At 46.4% G+C, this 21,905-nt stretch overlaps 2 protein-coding genes across 5 annotated transcripts in view; one reads left to right on the plus strand and one right to left on the minus strand.

Annotated features, from left to right (window-relative positions):
- Positions 1-21,905, plus strand: part of SMIM7 (small integral membrane protein 7) — a 357,382-nt gene that overhangs the window by 215,156 nt on the left and 120,321 nt on the right. The window lies entirely within an intron of this gene.
- The window catches only part of NWD1 (NACHT and WD repeat domain containing 1), a 75,108-nt gene that overhangs the window by 15,353 nt on the left and 37,850 nt on the right, over positions 1-21,905 (minus strand). The window contains 5 exon segments of the mRNA XM_050769897.1: positions 252-406; positions 2,954-3,044; positions 4,590-4,862; positions 7,012-7,220; positions 16,349-16,471. Of these exon segments, the coding sequence (XP_050625854.1) occupies positions 252-406; positions 2,954-3,044; positions 4,590-4,862; positions 7,012-7,220; positions 16,349-16,471 (851 nt within the window).

Genomic DNA, 21,905 nt, shown 5'->3' on the forward strand with positions numbered 1-21,905 from the left:
CACTTTGAAGGCCTAAATCTGCCCCTGAGGTTTGAGGATCATTTTGGGAATGCTACCACCTTTGTTGAACATTTCGGTAATTCCCAACCAGGTCTGCCACTGGGGCGGAGGATACACCCCCATATCCTCCCAGTGAACTCACCTATTTTGCCTGCACTCGTTTTTGTGGGTGTCTGTATTTTGCAGCCAAAAATCCCCAAAGAATCACATTGTCTATTCCCGAGGCGGAGGTGAGGATGATCTCCCCTTACCTGAATGAGCGCATCCAGGGACCCTGTGACGATCAGGGTGTTCTCAGGACCGAAAACAGCCGTCTCCACCATGTCTTCGTGTTCCAGATCCGTGGCCATGAACCGGCGAAAGCGTCTCCAGTCCGCCGAGAATATCCGCACTGCTCTTCCGAAGCCTGAAACGGCAGGAACTGGGGTTACACCTCTCATGCCTGGAGGGGTTGAGGGTCATTCCTTCCATCAACAGAGACAATTTGGAGGCTGGGTGTGGTGGCTCATGCCTGTAATCCCAGCACTTTGGGACGCCAAAGGGGGCAGATCACTCGAGGTCAGGAGTTCGAGATCAGCCTGGCCAACATGGTGAACCCCAATGTTTCATGTATTTTTACTCTCTACCTAAAATACAAAAATTAGCCAGGTGTGGTGGCGCATGCCTGTAATCCCAGCTACTCAGGAGGCTGAGGCAGGAGAATTGCTTGAGCCCAGGAGGCAGAGGCTGCAGTGAGCTGAGATTGCACCACTGCACTCCAGCCTGGGCAACAAAGCTAGACTCTGTGTTTCAAAAAAAAAAAAAAAAGGATGTTTTGGAGGCCCTGCTAGGTGCCAGGAGAAGGGATCCAGGATGGGGAAGGTGGATTCAGTCCTGTCCTCATCTGCATATAGCCCACAGCAGGTTGGGGGCGGGGGGAATGCTGACTTCCGTAATCACTCATCTTTTTTTTTTTTTTTTTTTTTTTTTTTGAGATGGAGTCTTGCTCTGTCACTGAGGCTGGAGTGCAATGGCATGATCTTGGCTAACTGCAACCTCTGCCTCCTGGGTTCAAGCAATTCTCCCACCTCAGCTTCCTGAGTAGCTGGGATTATAGGTGCTCACCACCACGCCTGGCTAAATTTTGTATTTTTTAGTAGATACTGGGTTTCACCATGTTGGCCAAGCTGGTCTCAAACTCCTGACCTCAAGTGATCCGCCCACCTTGGACTCCCAAAGTGCTGGGATTACAGGCGTGAGCCACGGTACCCAGCCACTAATCACTCATCTTGAGGAAACTTGTAACGTTATTATAATGAAACTGTAAGTTCTTGGAGAGCAGGGACTGCCTCTTTGGCTCATCATGGTATCTCAGAAACTAGCACAAAGCTGGGCACACAGCAGGCCTTTGATAACTATGACAGAAGGAAGGGAGGAAGGAGAAAAGAGAGTCAAGGAGATAGAGAGGAAGAAAAAAAGTAAAGAGGAAGGGAGGAAGGAGAGAAATGAGAAGGGAAAGAAGGAAGGAAGAAGAGGAAAGAAAGTAAGAAGGGAGAAAGGAAGGGATAGTGGCAGGAGGCAGGTAAATGCCTAGCCAGATAGGAATGGGTCCCTGGTGAAACTGTACCTTTGAACCAAAAACAGCCTGGGCTGCTGGTTCCAAATGAAATCAACAACCCACAGTGAGAACTCCTGTGCCTTTTTGCCCACCCTTTCCTGATTGATTCTTTCTGAATAAGGTTTTTTTGGCAGTGGCGTGATCTTGGCTCACTGCAATCTGCACCTCCTGGGTTTAAGCAATTCTCATGCTTCATCCTCCTGAGTAGCTGGGATTACAGGTGCCTGCCACTGTGTCTGGCTAATTTTTGTGTTTTTAGTAGAGACGGGGTTTCACCATGTTGGTCCGACTGGTCTGAACTTCTGATCTCAGGTGATGGCCCACCTTGGCCTCCCAAAGTGCTGAAATTACAGACATGAGCCACTGCACCTGGCCTGAATAATGCTTTTTAACCAATTGAATGTTACCTTTTCCAATACTACCTACTGCCTGCCCCTCCCCCATCCTGTGCCTATAAAAACTCCCAGACTCAGACATACTGAGAGAGATGACCTGACCTTCACATCCCCTCTCCCCTGAGAGCTGTTTCATTGCTCAATGAAATTCTCTGTCCTTATCACTTTTCAATTGTCAGCATGACTTCATTCTTCTTGGACATGGGACAAGAGCTTAGGACTCACTGGTTGTGGGTACCCAGGAAGGCTGTAACACTGTGGCTCTCTGTCCCTGCTGGCAGAGGGCAGCTGCCCCATGCAATAGAAGCAGTGGTGGGGCCAAGCCAGTCCCAGAGCTGTAGGCCAGAAAGGGGAAAGGGGCTGACTCAGCTGCTAACGTGTCACCATCCATGAGGTTGCAGATGGCGGAAATAAAAGAGCAAATTAGGCCGGGTGTGGTGGCTCCTATTTGTAATGCCAGCACTTTGGGAGGCCAAGGCAGCCTGGCCAACATGGTGAAACTCCGTCTCTACTAAAAATACAAAAATTAGCTGGGTATGGTGGTGCGTGCCTGTAATCCCAGCTATTCAGGAAGCTGAGGTGGGAGGATCGTTTGAGCCCAGAAATTCAAGCCTGCAATGAGTTATGATGGAGCCACTCCACTCCAGCCTGGGTGACACAGCAAGACCCTATCAAAAAAAAAAAAAAAAAAAAAAAAAAAAAAGAAAGAAAGAAAGAAAGAAAGAAAAAGAACAGAAAAATGGTGTCTAGTCTAGTTTTTGTGCCATAACTGCAGAGTTGAGTCTTTGCAACTAAGACTGTCTCATCTGGACTGCAAAAAATGTTTACTATGAGGCCATTTGGCAGAAAAAGTTTGCTAACCTCTGGCCCTAGGACCTTGCTCTGTTCCCAAGCCCCACCCCCTTCTCCAGCCTGGTCCCGATTAGCTTCCTCACTACTCCAAATGAGAGTTAAATGCTACCTGCGGCGAGGAGGGACTCATCTTCAGAGACCACCAAGAACCTCACAGCATCTGGAAGCTTCTCCAGCAATCTGTCCTCTTTGGAGGAAACCTGTGCAGAACCAAGGATGCCTGTCAGGCACTTCCACGGGTTAAGGCTTACAGGTTTGGAATTTTTTCTTTTTTTCTTTTTTCTTTTTTTTGAGATGGAGTCTCGCTCTGTCTCCCCAGCTGGAGTGCAGTGGCGCAATCTCCGCTCACTGCAACCTCCGTCTCCTGGGTTCAAGCAATTCTCCTGCTTCAGCTTCCCGAGTAGCTGGGATTACAGGCATGCGCCACCACGCCTGGCTAATTTTTGTATTTTTAGTAGAGATGGAGTTTCACCATGTTGGTCAGTTTGGTCTTGAACTCCTGACCTCAGGTGATCCGCCTGCCTTGGCCTCCCAGAGTGCTGGGATTACAGGCATGAGCCACCACGCCTGGCTGACCCCATCTCTTAATAAAATTTTTAGCTAGGCATGGTGGTACACCCCTGTGGTCCCAGCTACTCAAGAAGCTAAAGCAGGAGGGTCACTCTTGCCCCTAGGAGTTGGAGGCTGCAGTGAGCTATGACTGTGCCACCGCATTGCAGCCTAGGTGACAGACTGAGACTCTGTCTCTTAAAATATTTTTTTAATTGAAAAAAATAAAAGTTGGCCAGGTATGGTGGCTCATGCCTGTAATCCCAGCACTTTGGGAGGCCGAGGTAGGTGGATCACTTGAGGTCAGGAGTTCAAGACCAGCCTGGCCAACATGGTGAAACCCCGTCTCTACTAAAAATACAAAAATTAGCCAGACACTGTGGCACATGCCTGTAGTCCCAGCTACTGGGGAGGCTGAGGCAGGAGAATTGCTTGAACCCAGGAGGCAGAGGTTTCAGTGAGCCGAGATCACGCTGCTGTATTCCAGCCTGGGCAACAAAGTAAGACTCTGTCTCAAACAAAAACAAACAAACAAACAAACAAACAAAAAGAGTTAAAAAGTGGTAAAAAACAAATTCTGGCCAGGCACAGTGGCTCAAACCTGTAATCCCAGCACTTTGGAGGGCTAAAGTAAGATGATTGCTGGATTGCTTGAGCCCATAAGTTCGTGACCAGCCTGGGCAACATAGTGAAACCCCCATCTCCACAAAAAACAACACTAATAATTGTCCAGGCATGGAGTCGTGCACCACGGCACTCCAGCCTGGGCGGCAGAGCGAGACTCTATCTCAAAAAAAATTAAATAAATAAATAAATAAATGGTCAGGCACAGTGGCTCACTCCTGTAATTGCAGCACTTTAGGAGGCCGAGGTGGGTGAATCAGCTGAGGTCAGGAGTTCAAAACCAGCCTGACCAACATGGTGAAACCCCATCTCTACTAAAAATACCAAAAAATTAGCTGGGCATGGCGGCAGGTGTCTGTAATCCCAGCTACTCAGGAGGCTGAGGCAGGAGAATCGCTTGAACCCGGCAGGCGGAGGTTGCAGTGAGCAGAGATTGTGCCACTGCACTAAACTTCATCTCAAAAACAAGACAAAACAAAGATACAAGGCAAGATTATTTTTCCCAACTTCTAGCATGTCTGAGCATTTCAAGCTGAGTTAATGTTCTCATCATAGATGGTAAAGGTGCTTACCAAAGAGATGGAGCCATTGCTAAACCCGGTAACAAGCTTTCCTTGCTTCTGGACTGAGACGGCACAGGTAGGTGTTTCTTCCTTGATGCTGGACATATGTTGCTGCCCCTGAAGTTTTCCTGTGGCTGAGCTCCACAGACTGACCACACCATCCCTGGACACTGTCAGCAGCGTGGCCTGGGAGGCCAGCATGGCCATGCACATCCAAGGATCAGAGGCATCTCCCAGGATATGGAAAACCAGCTCTGCAGTTTCCAGATTCCAAGCATTGATCTAATAGAATAATAAAGAGGAAGAAACATCTTGGCAGGAGACCTAGGCTGTAAGTTTCCCAGAGTCAAACGCAAGATGTGTTCTCTTGTATACTTTATACATTTTCTTTTCTTTTAGAGACAGAGCCTCTCTTTTCCACCCAGGCTGGAGTGCAGTGGTGCAATCATGACTCACTATAGCATCGACCTCCTGGGCTCAAGCAATCCTCCTACCTCAGCCTCCCAAGTAGCTGGGACCACAGACACACACCACCATGCCTGGCTACTTTTAAATTTGTTTTTGTAGAGACAGGGTCTGACTATGTTGCCCAGGCTACTCCTGAGCTCCTGGGCTCAAGCTATCCTCCCTGCTTGGCCTCTCAAAATGCTGGGATTATGAGTGTAAGCCACTGCCCCATGCATTTTATTTTTAACACTCCCAATTCAGAGAAATAAAGGAGAGGTGGGCGAGGCCTCACGTGTGATTTTAAATTCATTAGCTACCTTACAAAAAGTACAAAGAAACAAGTGAAATCAATTTTAGTATTATATTTTATTTAACTCAATATGTCCAAGTGGTATCACTTCAACATATAATCAATACAAAAATTATTATTGAGATAGTTTATATTATTTTTACTATACTAGGTCTTTGAATTTCAGTATGTTGGGACAGTCACATTTCAAGTGTTTTAATTAATTAATTAATTATTTAACGTTACTTTCAGTTCTGGGATACATGTGCAGAACATGCAGGTTTGTTACATAGGTATACATATGCCACGGTGGTTTGCTGCAACTATCAACCCATCATGTAGGTTTTAAGCCCTGCATGCATTAGGCATTTGTCCTAATGCTCTCCCTCCCCTTCCCCCCTACTGCCTGATTTCAAATATTTGATAGGTGCATCTGGTTGGTGACTCCTATTTTGGGCAGCATGATTTATATGCACCGATATTACTGTCAACAACCACCAATTACTCATGTAACATAATAATAGATAGATATCAATTATATGGTGCTTACAGTGTGCTAAGCACTATGCTAGGATATGTCTCATGATCTTATGAGGAAGGGGAAGCAATGAGACTCAGAATGGTGAATGACATGACCAAAGTCACTCAGTTCCCAAGAAACTTAACTGGGAGTTAAATAAAGATTTTTTTCTTCCTGGCATCAATTACTAAGCTATTACCCACGATGCTATTGTGTGTCTCCATTTATAAAACTATGAAATCATAGGGTTATGATCAATATAATGGAATAACACAGTGGAGTAGACATTGTTTTCAGAAGCCCTCGGAACATTTAGAGAGACTATAAAACAGGCTGGGCATGATGGCTCAGGCCTGTAATCCCAGCACTTTGGGAGGCTAAGGTGGGTGGATCAACTGAGGTCAGGAGTTTGAGACCAGCCTGCCCAACATGGCAAAACCCTGTCTCTACTAAAAATACAAAAATTAGCTGGGTATGGTGGCACGCGTCTGTAGTCCCAGCTATTCAGGAGGCTGAGGCAGGAGAATCACATGAACCTGGGAGGTGGAGGTTGCAGTGAGCTGAGATTGTGCCACTGCACTCCAGCTTGGGTGACAGAGCAGGACTCCATCTCAAAAAAAAAAAAAAAAAGAGAAAGAAAGAAAGAAGGAAAGAAGAGAGACAGAGACTATAATACAAGTCTCAACTAATTTGAAAGGTTTTATGTCATACAAATGAAATTTAATTAGAAAATAATAAAGAACAGGACCCTATCTGGAAATCCCTCAACTCTCTGGAAACTAATAGCACACTTTTAAATAGCCCATGGATCAAAGAAGAAATCAAAAGTGAAATCTGAAAGTATTTTACACTGAATGTAAATGAAGACACACGTCAAAATGTATAGGATGTAGGTAAAGCAGTACTGTGAGGGAAATTTATAGCCCTAAAATGCTGATATTCAAAAAAGATGAAAGTTTTCAAATCTTGGGGTCAGAAAGAATTATCAGGATTATCTAACCCAACTATGAAGTCTGAAACCTCTTATGGCACCCTCTCAAGTGGTTGTGTACACTGTTTACACCCACACTCCACCACTGTATCAGGGAACCCCTCCTTATAGAAATGGCCTATTCTGTCTTTGAATGCCCTGGTCTCCTCAGCTTTCCTTTACAAATAGGGCAGGTGTTTGTTACCTTTGAGGCAGATGCCGAATACACAACTTTGTGTGCCTCATCCACGTGAAGGCTCCAGATCTGAGGTTCAGTGGGATTTTTTGAGCCTCCATCCCAAATGGCAAATTTCTCTTGGCCAGTGAGTAAGTTCCACAAGCGTAGTGTGTAATCCTTCGAAGCAGAGATGGCAAGGGTCCCTTTGGCAAATACTTTCACGCACCTCACCTCTCCTGTGGCAGGCCAGGGTGGGGGAGAGTATATTAGCTGGGAATATTTTGACCTTGCAGCTATCAAAATGCTTGTCAGCTGGGAAATACCCTGGTTTACCAAAGAAAAGATGGATGGAAATGAATTGTGAAAGTTATCAGAATAAAAATGGAGTCACTAATGTTAAGAAAACCCTGACAAACAGAGGCTATGAAGGAAGGCTATGAAGAGAGGGTTCTCACACTTGTATGCCTGATAACAGAAAAGACTACAAAAATCACAACCTTGCACAAAGGCTATTGCAACCTTACAGAAAAAAATACATCTGCAAGGCTATCTCCCCGGCAACTGCCTCTCCAGCCACACCCTTATTATTGATCTTCGTAAACAAGGATAATTATTTAAAAACAATGATGTAATTCTCCTCTTTTTTTTTGTTTTTTGTTGTTTTGGTTTTTGTTTGTTTTTTTGTTTTTGTTGTTGTTGTTTTGTTTTTTTGAAGACAGAATCTCTCTCTGTTACCCAGGCTGGAGTGCAGTGGCTCAATCTTGGCTCACTACAACATCTACCTCCCGGGTTCAAGCAATTCTTGTGCCTCAGCCTCCCGAGTAGCTGGGATTACAGATGCCCACCACCATGCCTGGCTAATTTTTTGTATTTTTAGTGGAGATGGGTTTCACCATGTTGGCCAGGCTGGCCTTGAACTCCTGGACTCAAGTGATCCATGCACCTGAGCCTCCCAAGTGCTGGGATTACAGGCATGAGCCACCATGCCCAGCCTTTTATTATTATTTATTATTATTTTGACAAAAGTTTTGCCCATATTGCCCAGGCTGGAGTGCAGTGGCATGACCTTGGCTCACTACAGCCTCCATTTCCTGGGTTCAAGCAATTCTCCTGCTTCAGCCTCTCAAGTGCTGGGATTACAGGTGCCCACCACCACACTTGGCAATTTTTTTATATTTTTAGTAGAGACGGGGTTTCATCATGTTGGCCAGGCTGGTCTCGAACTCCAGACCTCAGGCAATCTACCCATCTTGGCGTCCCAAAGTGCTGGGATTACAGGCATGAGCCACCGTGCCTGGCCTATGATGATGATGATGATGATGATGATGATTATTATTATTATTATTTTGAGATGGAGCCTCACTCTGTCCCCTGGGCTGGAGTTCAGTGGCGCAATCTCAGCTCACTACAACCTCTGTCTCGTGGATTCAAGCAATTCTCATGCCTCAGCCTCCCAAGTAGCTGGGATTACAGGCATGTGTCACCGCGCCTGGCTAATTTTTGTATTTTTAGTAGAGATGGGTTTTCACCATGTTGGCCAGGCTAGTCTCGAACTCTTGACCTCAGGTGATCTGCTCACCTCTTTTTTTTTTTTTTTTTTTTTGAGAGCCTCTCTCTGTTAGTTAAATTGATAGAACCTGTCCAAATGGAAAATAATGAAATGTGGCAGAGCAAAATTCAGAAGGCCACAACTGGTTGAGTCAATGAATTGCCCCAGATGTTGAATTTGTACTAAACAGATAATTGAGTTTTATAAAGATTCAGCATCTAGAGTGTCTAAAATTAATAACCATGTAAAAAGGGGGAAACTTCTAGAAAAATTATAGGATTTCTTTTATCATTTTTATAATCTTGTAAAAAAAAATAATAAGCCAGGTGTGGTGGGATGCACCTGTGGTCCCAGTTACTCGGGAGGCTGAGGTGGGAGGATCATTTGAGCCCAGGAGGTTGAGGCTGGAGTGAGCTATGATCACTCCACTGCACTCCAGCCTCAGCAACACAGCAAGACCTTGTCTCAAAATAAATAAATAAATAAAAATAATAATCTTAGAGAGCTATTTCCTAAGGAAAATATACAATTTGGAAGGCATAAAGGGGAAACATCGACCAACTGGATTATGTAGAAATGTAAAACTTCAGGAGGATAAACTGTAGTTGAAAGGCACATCATGAGAGATGTGGAGGAGATACTTACAACGTATAACAGACAAATGGAGATTGTGCTTAATAAACAGTTCATCATGCTGTGATTAGGGCATGAAGGTGGAGCCCTGGGGAATGGGATTAGTGTCCTTATAAAAGTGGTCCCAGGCTGGGCAGGGTGACTCACGCCTGTAATCCCAGCACGCTGGGAGGCTGAGGTGGGCAGATTGCTTAAGCTCAAGAGTTCGAGTCGGGACCAGCCTGGCCAACATGGCAAAACCCCATCTCTACTAAAAATACAAAAATTAGCTGGGTGTAGTGGTGGGTGCCTGTAATCCCAGCTACTCGGGAGGCTGAGGCAGGAGACTTGTTTGAACCTGGGAGGCAGAGGTTGCAGTGAGCTGAGACTGCACCACTACACTCCAGCCTAGGCAACAGAGTGAGACTCTGTCTCAAAAAAAAAAAAAGAGTCCCCAACATAAAGATGGGAACAACAGACACTGGGGACTAATGGAGTGGGGAAGGAGGAAGGGGGTCAAGGGCTAAAAAAATTCCTCTTGGGGGCCGGGCGCGGTGGCTCACGCCTGTAATCCCAGCACTTTGGGAGGCCGAGACGGGCGGATCACGAGGTCAGGAGATCGAGACCATCCTGGCTAACACGGTGAAACCCTGTCTCTACTAAAAAAATCCAAAAAACTAGCCGGGCGTGGTGGCGGGAGCCTGTAGTCTCAGCTACTCGGGAGGCTGAGGCAGGAGAATGGCGTGAACCCGGGAGGCGGAGCTTGCAGTGAGCTGAGATCCGGCCACTGCACTCTAGCCTGGGCAACAGAGTGAGACTCCGTCTCAAAAAAAAATAAAATAAAACAAGCCAAAAGTTCCTCTTGGGCACCATGCTCACTACCTGGGTGATGGGGTCACTCATACCCCAAACCTCAGCATCACTCAATACACCCATGCAGTAGACATGCACGTGTACCCCCTGAAATTAATGGTGGAAATTATAAATGAAATAAAATACAATAAAATCAAAACAAGGATCTGACTGGGCCAGGTGGCTCACACCTGTAATCCCAGCACTTTGGGAGGCTTAAGTGGGAGGGTCACTTGAGGCCAGGAGTCCGAGACAGGCGGGCAACATAGTGAGACCCTGTCTCTAAAAAAAAAAAAAGATGTAAAAAAAGAGCCGGGCACGGTGGCTTACACCTGTAATCTCAGCACTTTGGGAGGCCAAGGCGGGTAGATCACCCAAAGTCAGGAGTTCAAGACCAGCCTGGCCAACATGGCCAGACCCTGTCTCTACTAAAAATACAAAAATTAGCTGGGCGTGGTGGTGGCAGGCGCCTTTAATCCCAGCTACTCAGGAGGCTGAGGCAGGAGAATCACTTGAACCCGGGAGGCAGAGGTTGCGGTGAGCCGAGATCCTGCCATTGCACTCCAGCCTGGGCGACAAAAGCGAAATTCCATCTCAAAAATTAAAAAAAATAAAAGTAAAAGTAAAAATAGGCTGGCGCGGTAGCTCACGCCTGTAATCCCAGCACTTTGGAAGGCCAAGGTGGGTGAATCAGTTGAGGTCAGGGGTTCAAGACTAGCCTGGCCAACATGGCAAAACCTTATCTCTACTCAAAATACAAAAATTAGCCGGGCGTGGTGGCAGGCGCCTATAATCTCAGCCACTTGGGAGGCTGAAGCAGGAAGATTGCTTAAACCTGGGAAGCGGAGGTTGCAGGGAGCCGGGATCATGCCATTGCACTCTGGTGGGAGACAGAGTGAGACTCTATTTCAAAAATAAAAATAAAAAAAAAGAGTCAGTGGACACAAAAGAATGTTTATGGGAAAACCGAAAAAATATATATATAGTATATATTTATATACTTAGGTATATATTTTTGTATATATATGTATATATCTATACTTTTATGTATGTATATATTTGTGTTTTATACACACATATATATTATGTTTTATATAGATAAAGCATAAATATATACATATACTACATACACAAAAATAAATATATGTGTATATGTAAGTATATATATATATATTTATAAACATGGTACATAGTCCGATTGAAATGATAAAATATCCTTGACATCTTTATGGATAGACAATTTACAACCACAAAATTTGCCCATTCAATCTAGAATTATACAATTCAGTGGTTTTTAGTGTGTTCACAGAGCTGTGTAACCATCGCCCCAGACTGTTCAGAACACTTTCATAATCTCAAAAAACAGTCATCCTCTTTTTTCTTTATCACATTAATTTTTAATTAATTAATTAATTTATTTATTTATTTATTTTGAGACAGAGTCTCACTCTGTCGCCCAGGCTGGAGTGCAGTGACGCAATCTCAGCGCACTGCAACCTCCCACTCTGGGGTTCAAGCGATTCTCCTGCCTCAGCCTCCTGAGTAGCTGGAACTACAGACATGCACCACCACGCCCAACTAATTTTGTATTTTTAGTAGAGATGGGGTTTCACCATGTTGTCCAGGCTGATCTTGAACTTCTGACCTCAAGTGATGCGCCCACCTCAGCCTCCCAAACTGCTGGGATTACAGGCGTGAGCCACTGCGCCTGGCCTATCACATTAATCATTTTAAAGCAAACAATCCAGTGGCATTTAGCACATTCATAGTGTTGTGCAACCCTCACTCTATCTAGTTCCAGAACATTCGCAACCCCCCAGGAGACCCTGTCCCTATCAGCAGTCACTCCCCACTCCCCTCCCCTGACCCCTGGCAACCACTAGTCTGCCTCCCGTCTCTGTGGATTAGTCTGTTCTGGACATTTCATATCCATGGAAGTCATACACCATGTGGCCTCTGGTGACTGCCCCTTTTTGTTGTTGTTGTTGTTTTGTTTTATTTTGCTTTTTGAGACGGAGTCTCGCGCTGTCGTCCAGGCTGGAGTGCAGTGGTGCAATCTCGGCTCACTGTAACCTCTGCCCCCCGGGTTTAAGCGATTATCCTGCCTCAGCCTCCCGAGTAGCTGGGACTACAGGCTCACACCGCCATGCCTGGCTAATTTTTGTATTTTTAGTAGAGACAGCGTTTCACCGTGTTGGCCAGGATGGTCTCAATCTCTTGACCGCGTGATCTACCCGCCTTGGCCTCCCAAAGTGCTGGGATTACAGGTGTGAGCCACCGCGCCCAGCCGACTGCTCCTTTTTATTTGACACAATCTCTGGAGCTCCAGTCTCATGATTTCCTTGCTGTTCTATAGACCCGCCCACCTCATTCCCCTCTCAGGACCTTTGCCCTTGCTGCTTCCTGTACCTGGGAGGATCTTTCCTCTTCCCTGCCCTTCCTTCACCCCTGCGGATACCAAAATCCACAGACGCTCCAGTGCCTTATATGAAATAGTGCAGTATTTGCATATAGCCTATGCATATCCTCCTGTATACTTTATTATTATTGTTAACATTGTTATTATTTTTAGAGATAGGGGTCTGGCTGTGTTACCCCGGCTGGAGCATAGTAATGGAATCACAGCCCACTGTAGCCTCGCTCTCCCAGGCTCAAGTGATCCTCCTGCCTCAGCCTCAGCCTGGGACTACAGGTGCTCCTGTATAGTTAATTTTTCTTTCTTTCTTTCGTTTTTTTTTTTTTTTTTTTTTTTTTTCCGAGATGGAGTCTCGCTCTGTCGCCCAGGCTGGAGTGCAGTGGCGCAGTCTCAACTCACGGCAAGCTCCACCTCCCAGGCTCATGCCATTCTCCTGCCTCAGCCTCCTGAGTAGCTGGGACTACAGGCGCCCGCCACCACACCCGGCTAATTTTTTGTATTTTTAGTAGAGATGGGGTTTCACCTTGTTAGTCAGGATGGTCTCGAGCTCCTGACCTCATGATCCGCCCGCCTCAGCCTCCCAAAGTGCTGGGATTACAGGCGTGAACCACCGTGCCCAGCCTTTTTTTTCTTTTTGAGACAGAGTCTCACTGTCACCAAGGCTGCGGTGTAGTGGCGTGATCTCGGCTCACAGCAACCTCCATCTCCCAGGTTCAAGCAATCTTCCTGCATCAGTCTCCCAGGTAGCTAGGACTACAGGTGTGCACCACCATGCCTGGCTAATTTTTGTACTTTTAGTAGAGATGGGGTTTCGCCATGTTGGCCAGGCTGGTCTCGAACTCCTGATCTCAGGTGATCCACCCGCCTCAGCCTCCCAAAGTGCTGGGATTACAGGCATGAGCCACCATGCTCAGCCTTAAAATTTATTTTTAAGAGACAGGTACAGCGGCTTATGCCTATAATCCCAGCACTTCGGGAGGCTTAGGTGGGAGGATGGCTTGATGCCAGGAATTCAAGACCAGCCTGGGAAACACAGTGAGACCCAGTCTCTACAAAAACTATTTTAAAAATTAGCTTGCACCTGTGGTCCTAGCTCTTCAGGAGGCTGAGGTGGGAGGATTGGTTGAGCCTGGGGCGTCAAGATTGTAGTTAACCATGATTGCATCATTGTACTCCAGACTGGATGACAAAGTAAGATCCAGAAAGAAAAAGAAGAAAGAAAGAGAGAAAGAAAGAAAGAAAGAAAGAAAGAAAGAAAGAAAGAAAGAAAGAAAGAAAGAAAGAAAGAAAGAAAGAAAGAAAGAAAGAAGAAAGAAAGAAAGAAAGAAAGAAAGAAAGAAAGAAAGAAAGAAAGAAAGAAAGAAAGAAAGAAAGAAAGACAGAGAGAGAAAGAAAGGAAGGAAGGAAGGAAGGAAGGAAGGAAGGAAGGAAGGAAGGAAGGGAGGGAGGGAGGGAGAGAGGGAGGGAAGGGAGGGAAAGAAAGAGAGAGAGAGAGAGAGAAAGAGAGAGAGACAAAGGAAGGAAAGAAAGGAAGGAAGGAAGGAAGGAAGGAAGGAAGGAAGGAAGGAAGGAAGGAAGGAAGGAAGGAAGGAAGGAAGGAAAGAAGGAAAGAAGGAAGGAAGGAAGGACAACAGAGCCAACAACAACCAAACGACAGGATCTCACTCTGTTGCCCCAGCTGAACTCAAACTCCTGGGCTCAAGGCATCCTCCTGCCTCAGCCTCCCAAGTAGCTGGGACTACAGGTGCCCGCCACCATGCCCAGCTAATTTTTTTTTGTATTTTTAGTAGGGACAAGATTTCACCGTGTTAGCCAGGATGGTCTCGATCTCCTGACCTCCTGATCCGCCCGCCTAGGCCTCCCAAAGTGCTGGGATTACAGGTGTGAACCACCGCTCCTGGGCTAGATTAGATTTTTTCTAAAGCTAATTTTCTATGGCTTGATTCTGTTAAATGTATTTTTTAAACACATGGGATATTTTAACTTATTTATTCAACAAATAAGCACGGAGTATGTTGAATAAAACATAAGCCTTGCCCTCAAACAATAGTAATAAGATCTCAGGTCAACAAATAAATGTAGTCCTACATTTATTTATTTATTTATTTATTTATTTATTTATTTATTTGGAGATAGGGTCTGGCTGTGTTTCACAGGTTAGAGTACAGTGGTGTAATCACAGCTCACTGCAGCCCCAACCTCCTGGGCTCAAGTGAATCTCATGCCCCAACCTCCCAAGTAGCTGGAACTACTGGTGTACATCACCATGCCTGGCTAATTTTTGCATTTTTTTGTAGAGATGTGGGTTCGCCATGTTGCCCAAGCTGGTCTCAAACTCCTGAGCTTAAGTGATCTGCCTGCCTCAGCCTCCTGAAGTGCTGGGATGAGCCACCATGCCCAGCCAACTGTAGTCTTAGCCAATGTGGTCTTATGTACATCAAGCTGCAGGAGAGCACGAGGGAGCTAGTTATGAACTCTACTGTGGGAATCATCTCTCCCAAAGGGAGGACCCTTGAGATTAGTCCTCAAAAATGAATAGTTTTCCATCCTAGTTCTGACCCTGGTCTATCTCTCTTCAGCATCTAGAACAGGGCCTGGTACACAGCAGACACTCAACAATTGGTTATAGAAATAAGTCATATCTGTTAAGGGATTATGTAGAAATAAACAACCTTTCTTAGGATCTGAGGTCGACAAATGCAAAAAGGACCACAATTCTTCACCCTTCCTGATCCACACCCGTGGCAATGTGACTTTGCAGCTCCTCCCATCAAAAAATGAAGCCTAGGCCGGGTGTAGTGACTCACACCTGTAAACCCAGCGCTTTGGGAGGTCAAGGCAGGAGGATTGCTTGAGCTCAGGAGCTTGAGACCAGCCTGAGCAACATAGTGAGACCCTGTCTCTACCAAAAATACAAAAATTAGCCAGGTGTGGTGGTGTGTGTCTATAGTCCCAACTACTCAAGAGGCTGAGGTGGGAGGATTGCTTGAGCCCAGGAGGCTGAGGGTGCAATGAGCTGAGATTGTGCCACTGCACTCCAGCTTGGGCAACAGAGCAAGACCCTGTCAGAAAAAAGAAAGAAAAAAAGAAAAGAAAAGAAAAAAAGGAAGAAAGCCTATTTAGCCTATTTCCCTACTAGACTGTTATTGTGAATTCCTTTGGTCAAGAGAATGTAAATGTGACCAGGTGCCAATTCCAAGTCCAGGTTTAAGAGATTCTGTGAGTGCCTACTTGTTTTCTTGAAACCCTGCCTTTGCTAGGGATGAGAGACCTGAAGGATACTGAATGATGAGAGACCACATGGAGCAAAGTTGAGTTGCCTCATTTGAAAACATTCAGATTCAGCCAACTCCTAGATGATCCACTGACTGACTGCAGATACATGAGCAAGTCCAGCTGAGAGCAGAAAACTGCCCATCTGAGCCCAGCCTGCATTGCCAATGCACAGGAAGTGAGCTAAAGAAATAGCTTGTCTGTGGCTCAAATTTGTAATCCCAACTACTTGGTAGGCTAAGGAGGGAGGATCACTTGAGCCCAAGAGTTTCAGACTAGCCTGGGCAACATACCAAGACCCCATTTCTACAAACATTAAAAAATTAGCTGGGTATAGTGGTATGTGCTTGTAGTCTCAGCTACTCAGGAGGCTGAGACAGGAGGATCACTTGGGTCCAGGAGTTTGAGGTTGCAGTGAGTTATAAACACACCACTGCACTCCAGCCTGGGCAATACAGTGAGATCCCATATTTAAAAAGAAAAAGAAATGGCTTTTTTGAAACTACTGTGTTTTGGGATGGTTTGTTATGCAGCTATAGCTACGTGATGCAGGAACAAAGGCCAGGGTTTCAATACAGAGAAGTGAATCTGTGGGGAAGGGGCTCTGAGAACTGACTGTTCACTATGGAAGCTGACGACAAACCCCATTTCCCAAGTCTCACCTGTGTGTCCCGTTAGCATGTGGATCACATGCTGCTCTTCCATGTCCCACACAGCAATGATGCCATCCTGGGTGCCAATCACCAGCAGCTTCTCCTCCACACCCCATGCCATGGCGGTGATGCCTGCAGCCACACAGAGGCAACAGCAGTGATCTCAGTTCCTTTGTCAAAGTATTCAGCTATGGGGTCCTCTAATGAGCCCCCCACTTCACAGATAAGACAACTGAAGCACGGACAGATTTGGTCCCTTGCCCAAAGCTACACAGCAAGGATTAGAGATTCACAGACTCAGATACACAGATTCACACTCTGGGCTGTGACATTCACTTCAGAAAGGGGACTGAATCACAGTGTGGTCATAAGTGTCTGTCTAGTCTGGCAGTGCTCACCCAGGGGACACACATCGGTGTCCGGAGACATCTTGAGGTGCCACAACTGGGGACAAGGATGTTCAAGGACACTACCGCCATCTGGTGGGTGGAGGCCAGGGATGCTGCTCAATACCCAATAATGCATAACAGCTCCATCCCAGAGAAAGATTGAGCCCCAGAAGTCAGCAATGCCATGGCTGAGAAACGCTGCCTTAGTTGAAGAAAACTCAGAAACGAAATTACATTGGCTGTGGCTGGGCACGGTGGCTCGTGCCTCTAATCCCAGCACTTTGGGAGGCCGAAGTGGGTGGATTGCTTGAGGTCAGGAGTTCAAGACCAGCATGTTCAACATGGAGAAACCCAGTCTCTACTAAAAACATAAAAATTAGCCAGGCATACTGGAGCATACCTGTAATCCCAACTACTCAGAAGGCTGAGGCAGGAGAATGACTTGAACCCAGGAGGTGGAGGTTGCAGTGAGCTGAGATCACACCACTGCACTCCAACCTGAGTGAGAGAGGGAGACTCTGTCTCAACAACAACAACAAAAAGAAGAAAGAAAGAAAGAAAGAAAGAAAGAAAGAAAGAAAGAAAGAAAGAAAGAAAGAAAGAAAGAAAGAAAGAAAGAAAGAAAGAAAGAAAGAAAGAGAGAAAGAAAGAAAACAGAAAGAAAGAGAGAGAGAGAGAAAGAAAGAAAGAAAGAAAGAAAGAAAGAAAGAAAGAAAGAAAGAAAGAAAGAAAGAAAATAGAGGAAAAGAAAAGAAAAGAAAGAAATCATATTGGCTGAGAATGAGGATTCTGTTTTTGACATCTCTGAGTTCAACCGGTGTAGAAAAGCAAAGGCTGATGTCCTAAAGAAAAAAATATATATATTTGCCAATGAATTGGGCCAACACACCCCAAAGCTCTCTGCCTGGTGGAGTTTGATTAAAATATCACTGGAGAGAGAGAAGGGCCAAGATATATTGTAGAAAATGTGGGCCTAGACATTAAGAAACTGAACTTTCTGAATGTCCTGGAGTAAAGAAAGGAAGTCCTTTTCCTTCTCTGTGCCTCTCCCCCATGTGTAAAATGGTTGAGAGGTGGTGTTGAATCAGAGCCAGTCAAGCTCTGAGAATACAGAATTTTGTTTCCACCTCACTGGGACAGAGAGTGAGGAGATGGGATTTGTTTTCTTTTCTTTCTTCTCCTCTCCTTCCCTCCCTTTCCCTTTCCTCCCCTTTCCTCTCTTTCCCTCCCCTTTCCTCCCCTTCCCTCTCTTTCCCTTCCCTCATCTTCCCTTCCTTCTCTTCCCCTTTCTCTTTCCCTCCTCTTTCCCCTCCCCTCCTCTTCCCCCTTCCCTTCCCTCCCCTTCCCCCTCCCCTTCCTTCCCCTTCCCTTCTCTCCCTCTTCCCTCCTCTCCTTTTCCCTCCCCTCCCCTCCCCTTCCCTTTCCTCCCCTCCCCTCCCCTTCCCTTTCCTCCCCTTTTCCTTCCCCTTCCCTCCTCTTCCCTCCCCTCCCATTCCCTCCCCTCTCCTTCCCTTCCCTCCCCTCTCCTTCCCTTCCCTCCTCTCTCCTTCCCTTCCCTCCCTCTCTCCTTCCCTTCCCTCCTCTCTCCTTCCTTTCCTTCCCCTTCCCTTCCCTTCCCTCCCCTTTCTCCTTCCTTCCTCTTTTCCCCTCCCCTCCCCTTTCTCCTTCCTTCCTCTTTCCCCTCCCCTCCCCTTTCCCTACCCCTTCCCTCCCCTTTCCCCTCCCCTTTCCCCTCCCCTTTCCCCTCCCCTTCTCTCCCTCTTCACTCCCTTCCCTTTCCCGCCCCTCCCCTCCCCTTCCCTTTCCTCCCTTTTCCCTTCCCTTTCCCTCCTCTTCCCTCCCCCCTCCCATCCCCTTCCCCTTTCCCTTCCCCTTTCCTCCCCTTCCCTTCCCTCCTCTTTCCCCTCCCTTTTCCTCCTCTTTCCCCTCCCCTTTCCTCCTCTTCTCTCCCCTCCCTTTCCCTCCCCTCCCCTTCCCTCCTCTTTCCCCTCCCCTCCCCCCTCCCCTTCCCTTCCCTTCCCTCCCTTTCCCTCCCGTTCCCTTTCTTCCCCTTTCCCCTTCCCTTCCCTCTTCCCTCCCCTTTTTCGTCCCTCCAGTTCCATCCCTCTTCCCTCGCCTTTCCCTCCCTTCCCCTCCCTACTCTCCTTCCCTTCCCTTCTTTTTTTTTTTTTTTTTTCAGATAGGGTCTCACTCTGTCACCCAGGCTGGAGTGCACTGCCACAATCATAGCTCACTGCAGCCTTGAACCCTTGGGCTCAAGCCATTCTCCCATCTTAGCCTCCTGAGTAGCTGGGACTATAGGCACATGCCACTATGACCAGCTTTTTGTTTGTTTGTTTTTTTAACTTTTTGTAGAGACAGAGTTTCCTTATGTTGCCCAGGCTGGTCTTGAGCATCTGGGCCCAAGAGATCCTCTTGCCTTGGCCTCCCAAAGAGCTGGGATTACAGGCATAAATCACTGTTCTCAGCCTCTTTTACTTTTTTTCTTGTCATGCACTCATTGTGTGACCTTGGAAATATTAACTCATACTTTTCATTTTTCTTTTTTTTTTTTTTTTTTGAGACGGAGTTTTGCTCTTTTGCCCAGGCTGGAGTGCAGTGGCACGATCTCCGCTCACTGCAACCTCCGCCTTCCAGTTTCAAGCGATTCTCCTGCCTCAGCCTCCCGAGTAACTGGGATTACAGGCGCCCACCACCACACTCGGCTAATTTTTGTATTCTTAGTAGAGACAGGGTTTTATCATGTTGGCCAGTCTGGTCTTGAACTCCTGACCTCGTGATCCACCTGCCTCAGCCTCCCAAAGTGCTGGGATTACAGGCGTGAGCCACCATACCCAGTCATACTTTTCATTTTAAAAATGAACAAACTGAAGCCCACACGGGTAAGAACTTTCTCAACTTTAACAGGACTAGAGGATGTAGAATGGGGCACAGTGGATCTGAAACACAGAACATTTCCCTGCCCCAGAGATGACAATAATGTCACTCTAAGCTGTAACTTCCTATGCCTGTGCCATAACAGACATCATTATTCAATTATAGCACTGTGTGTGATTTGTGCCTCCATAGCCATTCTATAATCTCACTGTTAGTAATAAAACCCAAAAGCTCATAGGTTTTAGCTGAGTACATTGTTATCCGCACAAAGACCATATTTCCCTAGCTGAGCACAGTGGCTCACCCCTGTAATCCCAGCACTTTGGGAGGCCAAGGTGGGTGGATCACCTGAGGTCAGGAGTTTGAGACCAGCCTGGCCAACATGGTGAAACCCGGTCTCTACCAAAAATTATCTGGGCGTGGTGGCATGTGCCTGTAATCCCAGCTACTTGGGAGGCTGAGGCAGGAGAATGGCTTGAACCCGGGAAGCAGAGGTGCAGTGAGCCAAGATTGCGCCACTGCACTCCAGCCTGGGCGATAAGAGCAAAACTCCATCGCCAAAAAAAAAGAAAGAAAGAAAAAAAGAAAAGACCATATTTCCTAGGCTTCCTTACAGTTGGAGATACCCAAGTTCTTGCCAATGTGACAGGAATAGAAATATTTAGTTCTGCTTCTAGGTCATGCCCTTAAAATGAAGAGGCCTGCCATCTGCTTCTCCTATTCCCACTGGCTGCAATGCCATCTTGATGGTAGGAGCTGGAGCAGCCATCTTGGGCCAATGAGGACAGCCCTACACTGAAAATGGCAGAGCAACCAGATTGAAGGCGTATGGGTGCCAGACACCCTAAGGACTCCCTTTTACCTCTGCTTTTGCTTGAACTATTTCATAAGAGATAATTAAACTCCTATTTTATTTAAGCCACTGATATTTTGGCTATTTTTTTTTTTACAACTTCTGAGTCTATATCCTAACAAATACACTCTTTCCCACTATGCCAACTTCAGTCTCAGAATCCTCCTCAACACAGCATTCTAGTGGCTACCCCTAAATCAATTCCTCCATGCACTGTACTTAGTGTCTCTTAGCATTTCTATTTTGAAAATAATATGCCTGGGGAGTGCAGCTCTCACTACCAGGTCATTTGGCACAGTGAGAGCTCTGACATTTGAACCACAAGTGAATTCAGTGGTCTCACAATCAATGTGAGAGATTGTGGGTGGGCAGATAAATAGATGGGTGAATGGAGGTCAACAAGTGGGTAGACAGGTGGCTAGCTGGATGAGTGAGTGGGTGAAGGGATGGGCAGGTAGATGGGTAGATGGAGGAATCAGTTTCTAGATGAAATTGAAGTGAGAAAGCTGATGAATGGCAGAGTGTGTGGATGGGTGGAGAGGTAAGTGAGTGAATGGAAGATGATCAGATGAAGAAAATGGAAGGATAAGTGGGTAGAGGGGTGGATGACTGATGAGTGGATAGATGAGAGGAAGGAAGGAAGAAAGAAAGGGTTGAAGGATGAATGAATGGATGAATGGACGAATGGATGAGTGAGTGGATGGATGGAAGGAAAGGTGCATAGGTGGGTGAGTGGATGGATGGGTGAGTGGATGGATGGATGAAAGGATAAGAAGGTGGTTTGATGAATGGATGGATGGATGTATAGATGAATGAAAGGGTGGGTAAATGATTGGATGAATGGATGAATAATGGATGGGTGGATGGATGAATGGCGCTAGATAAATGAAACAGTGGTAGGGTAGATGGATAGATGGAGGATAGATGGATGAAAGATAGGTGGGTGGATGGGTGGATGGATGGAACAGTGGAAGAGCAGACGGATGAAAAAGTGGGAGGGTAGATGGATTTGTAGATGGAGGATAGATGGATGAAAGGGTGTCAGGGTGGGTAGATGGATGGGTGGATGGGTGGGAGGGTGGATGGATAGATGGATGGATGGATGGATGGATGGATGGATGGATGGATGGAGAGGAAGGTGGTTTGATAAATGAATCGATGGATAAATGGAAGGGTGGGTAGATGATTGGATGAATAGACAAATGATGTATGAATGGGTGGGTGGATGAGTGAATGGATGGATAGATGGATGGAAGAGTGGGAGGGTAGATGGATGGGAGAGTGGGAAGATGAATGGATGGATGGATTGTTGGATGGATGGATGAGGGTGGCAGTAGATGGATGGAAGAGTGGCAGAGAAGATGAGTGGATGAATGGATGGGTGGGTGGGAGGGTGGTTGATGGATGGACGGATGGATAGATAAATGGAAGGGTGGGAGTGTAAATA

This window comes from Macaca thibetana, chromosome 19 (assembly GCF_024542745.1).
Source record: "Macaca thibetana thibetana isolate TM-01 chromosome 19, ASM2454274v1, whole genome shotgun sequence".
Taxonomy (NCBI): Eukaryota; Metazoa; Chordata; class Mammalia; order Primates; family Cercopithecidae; genus Macaca; species Macaca thibetana.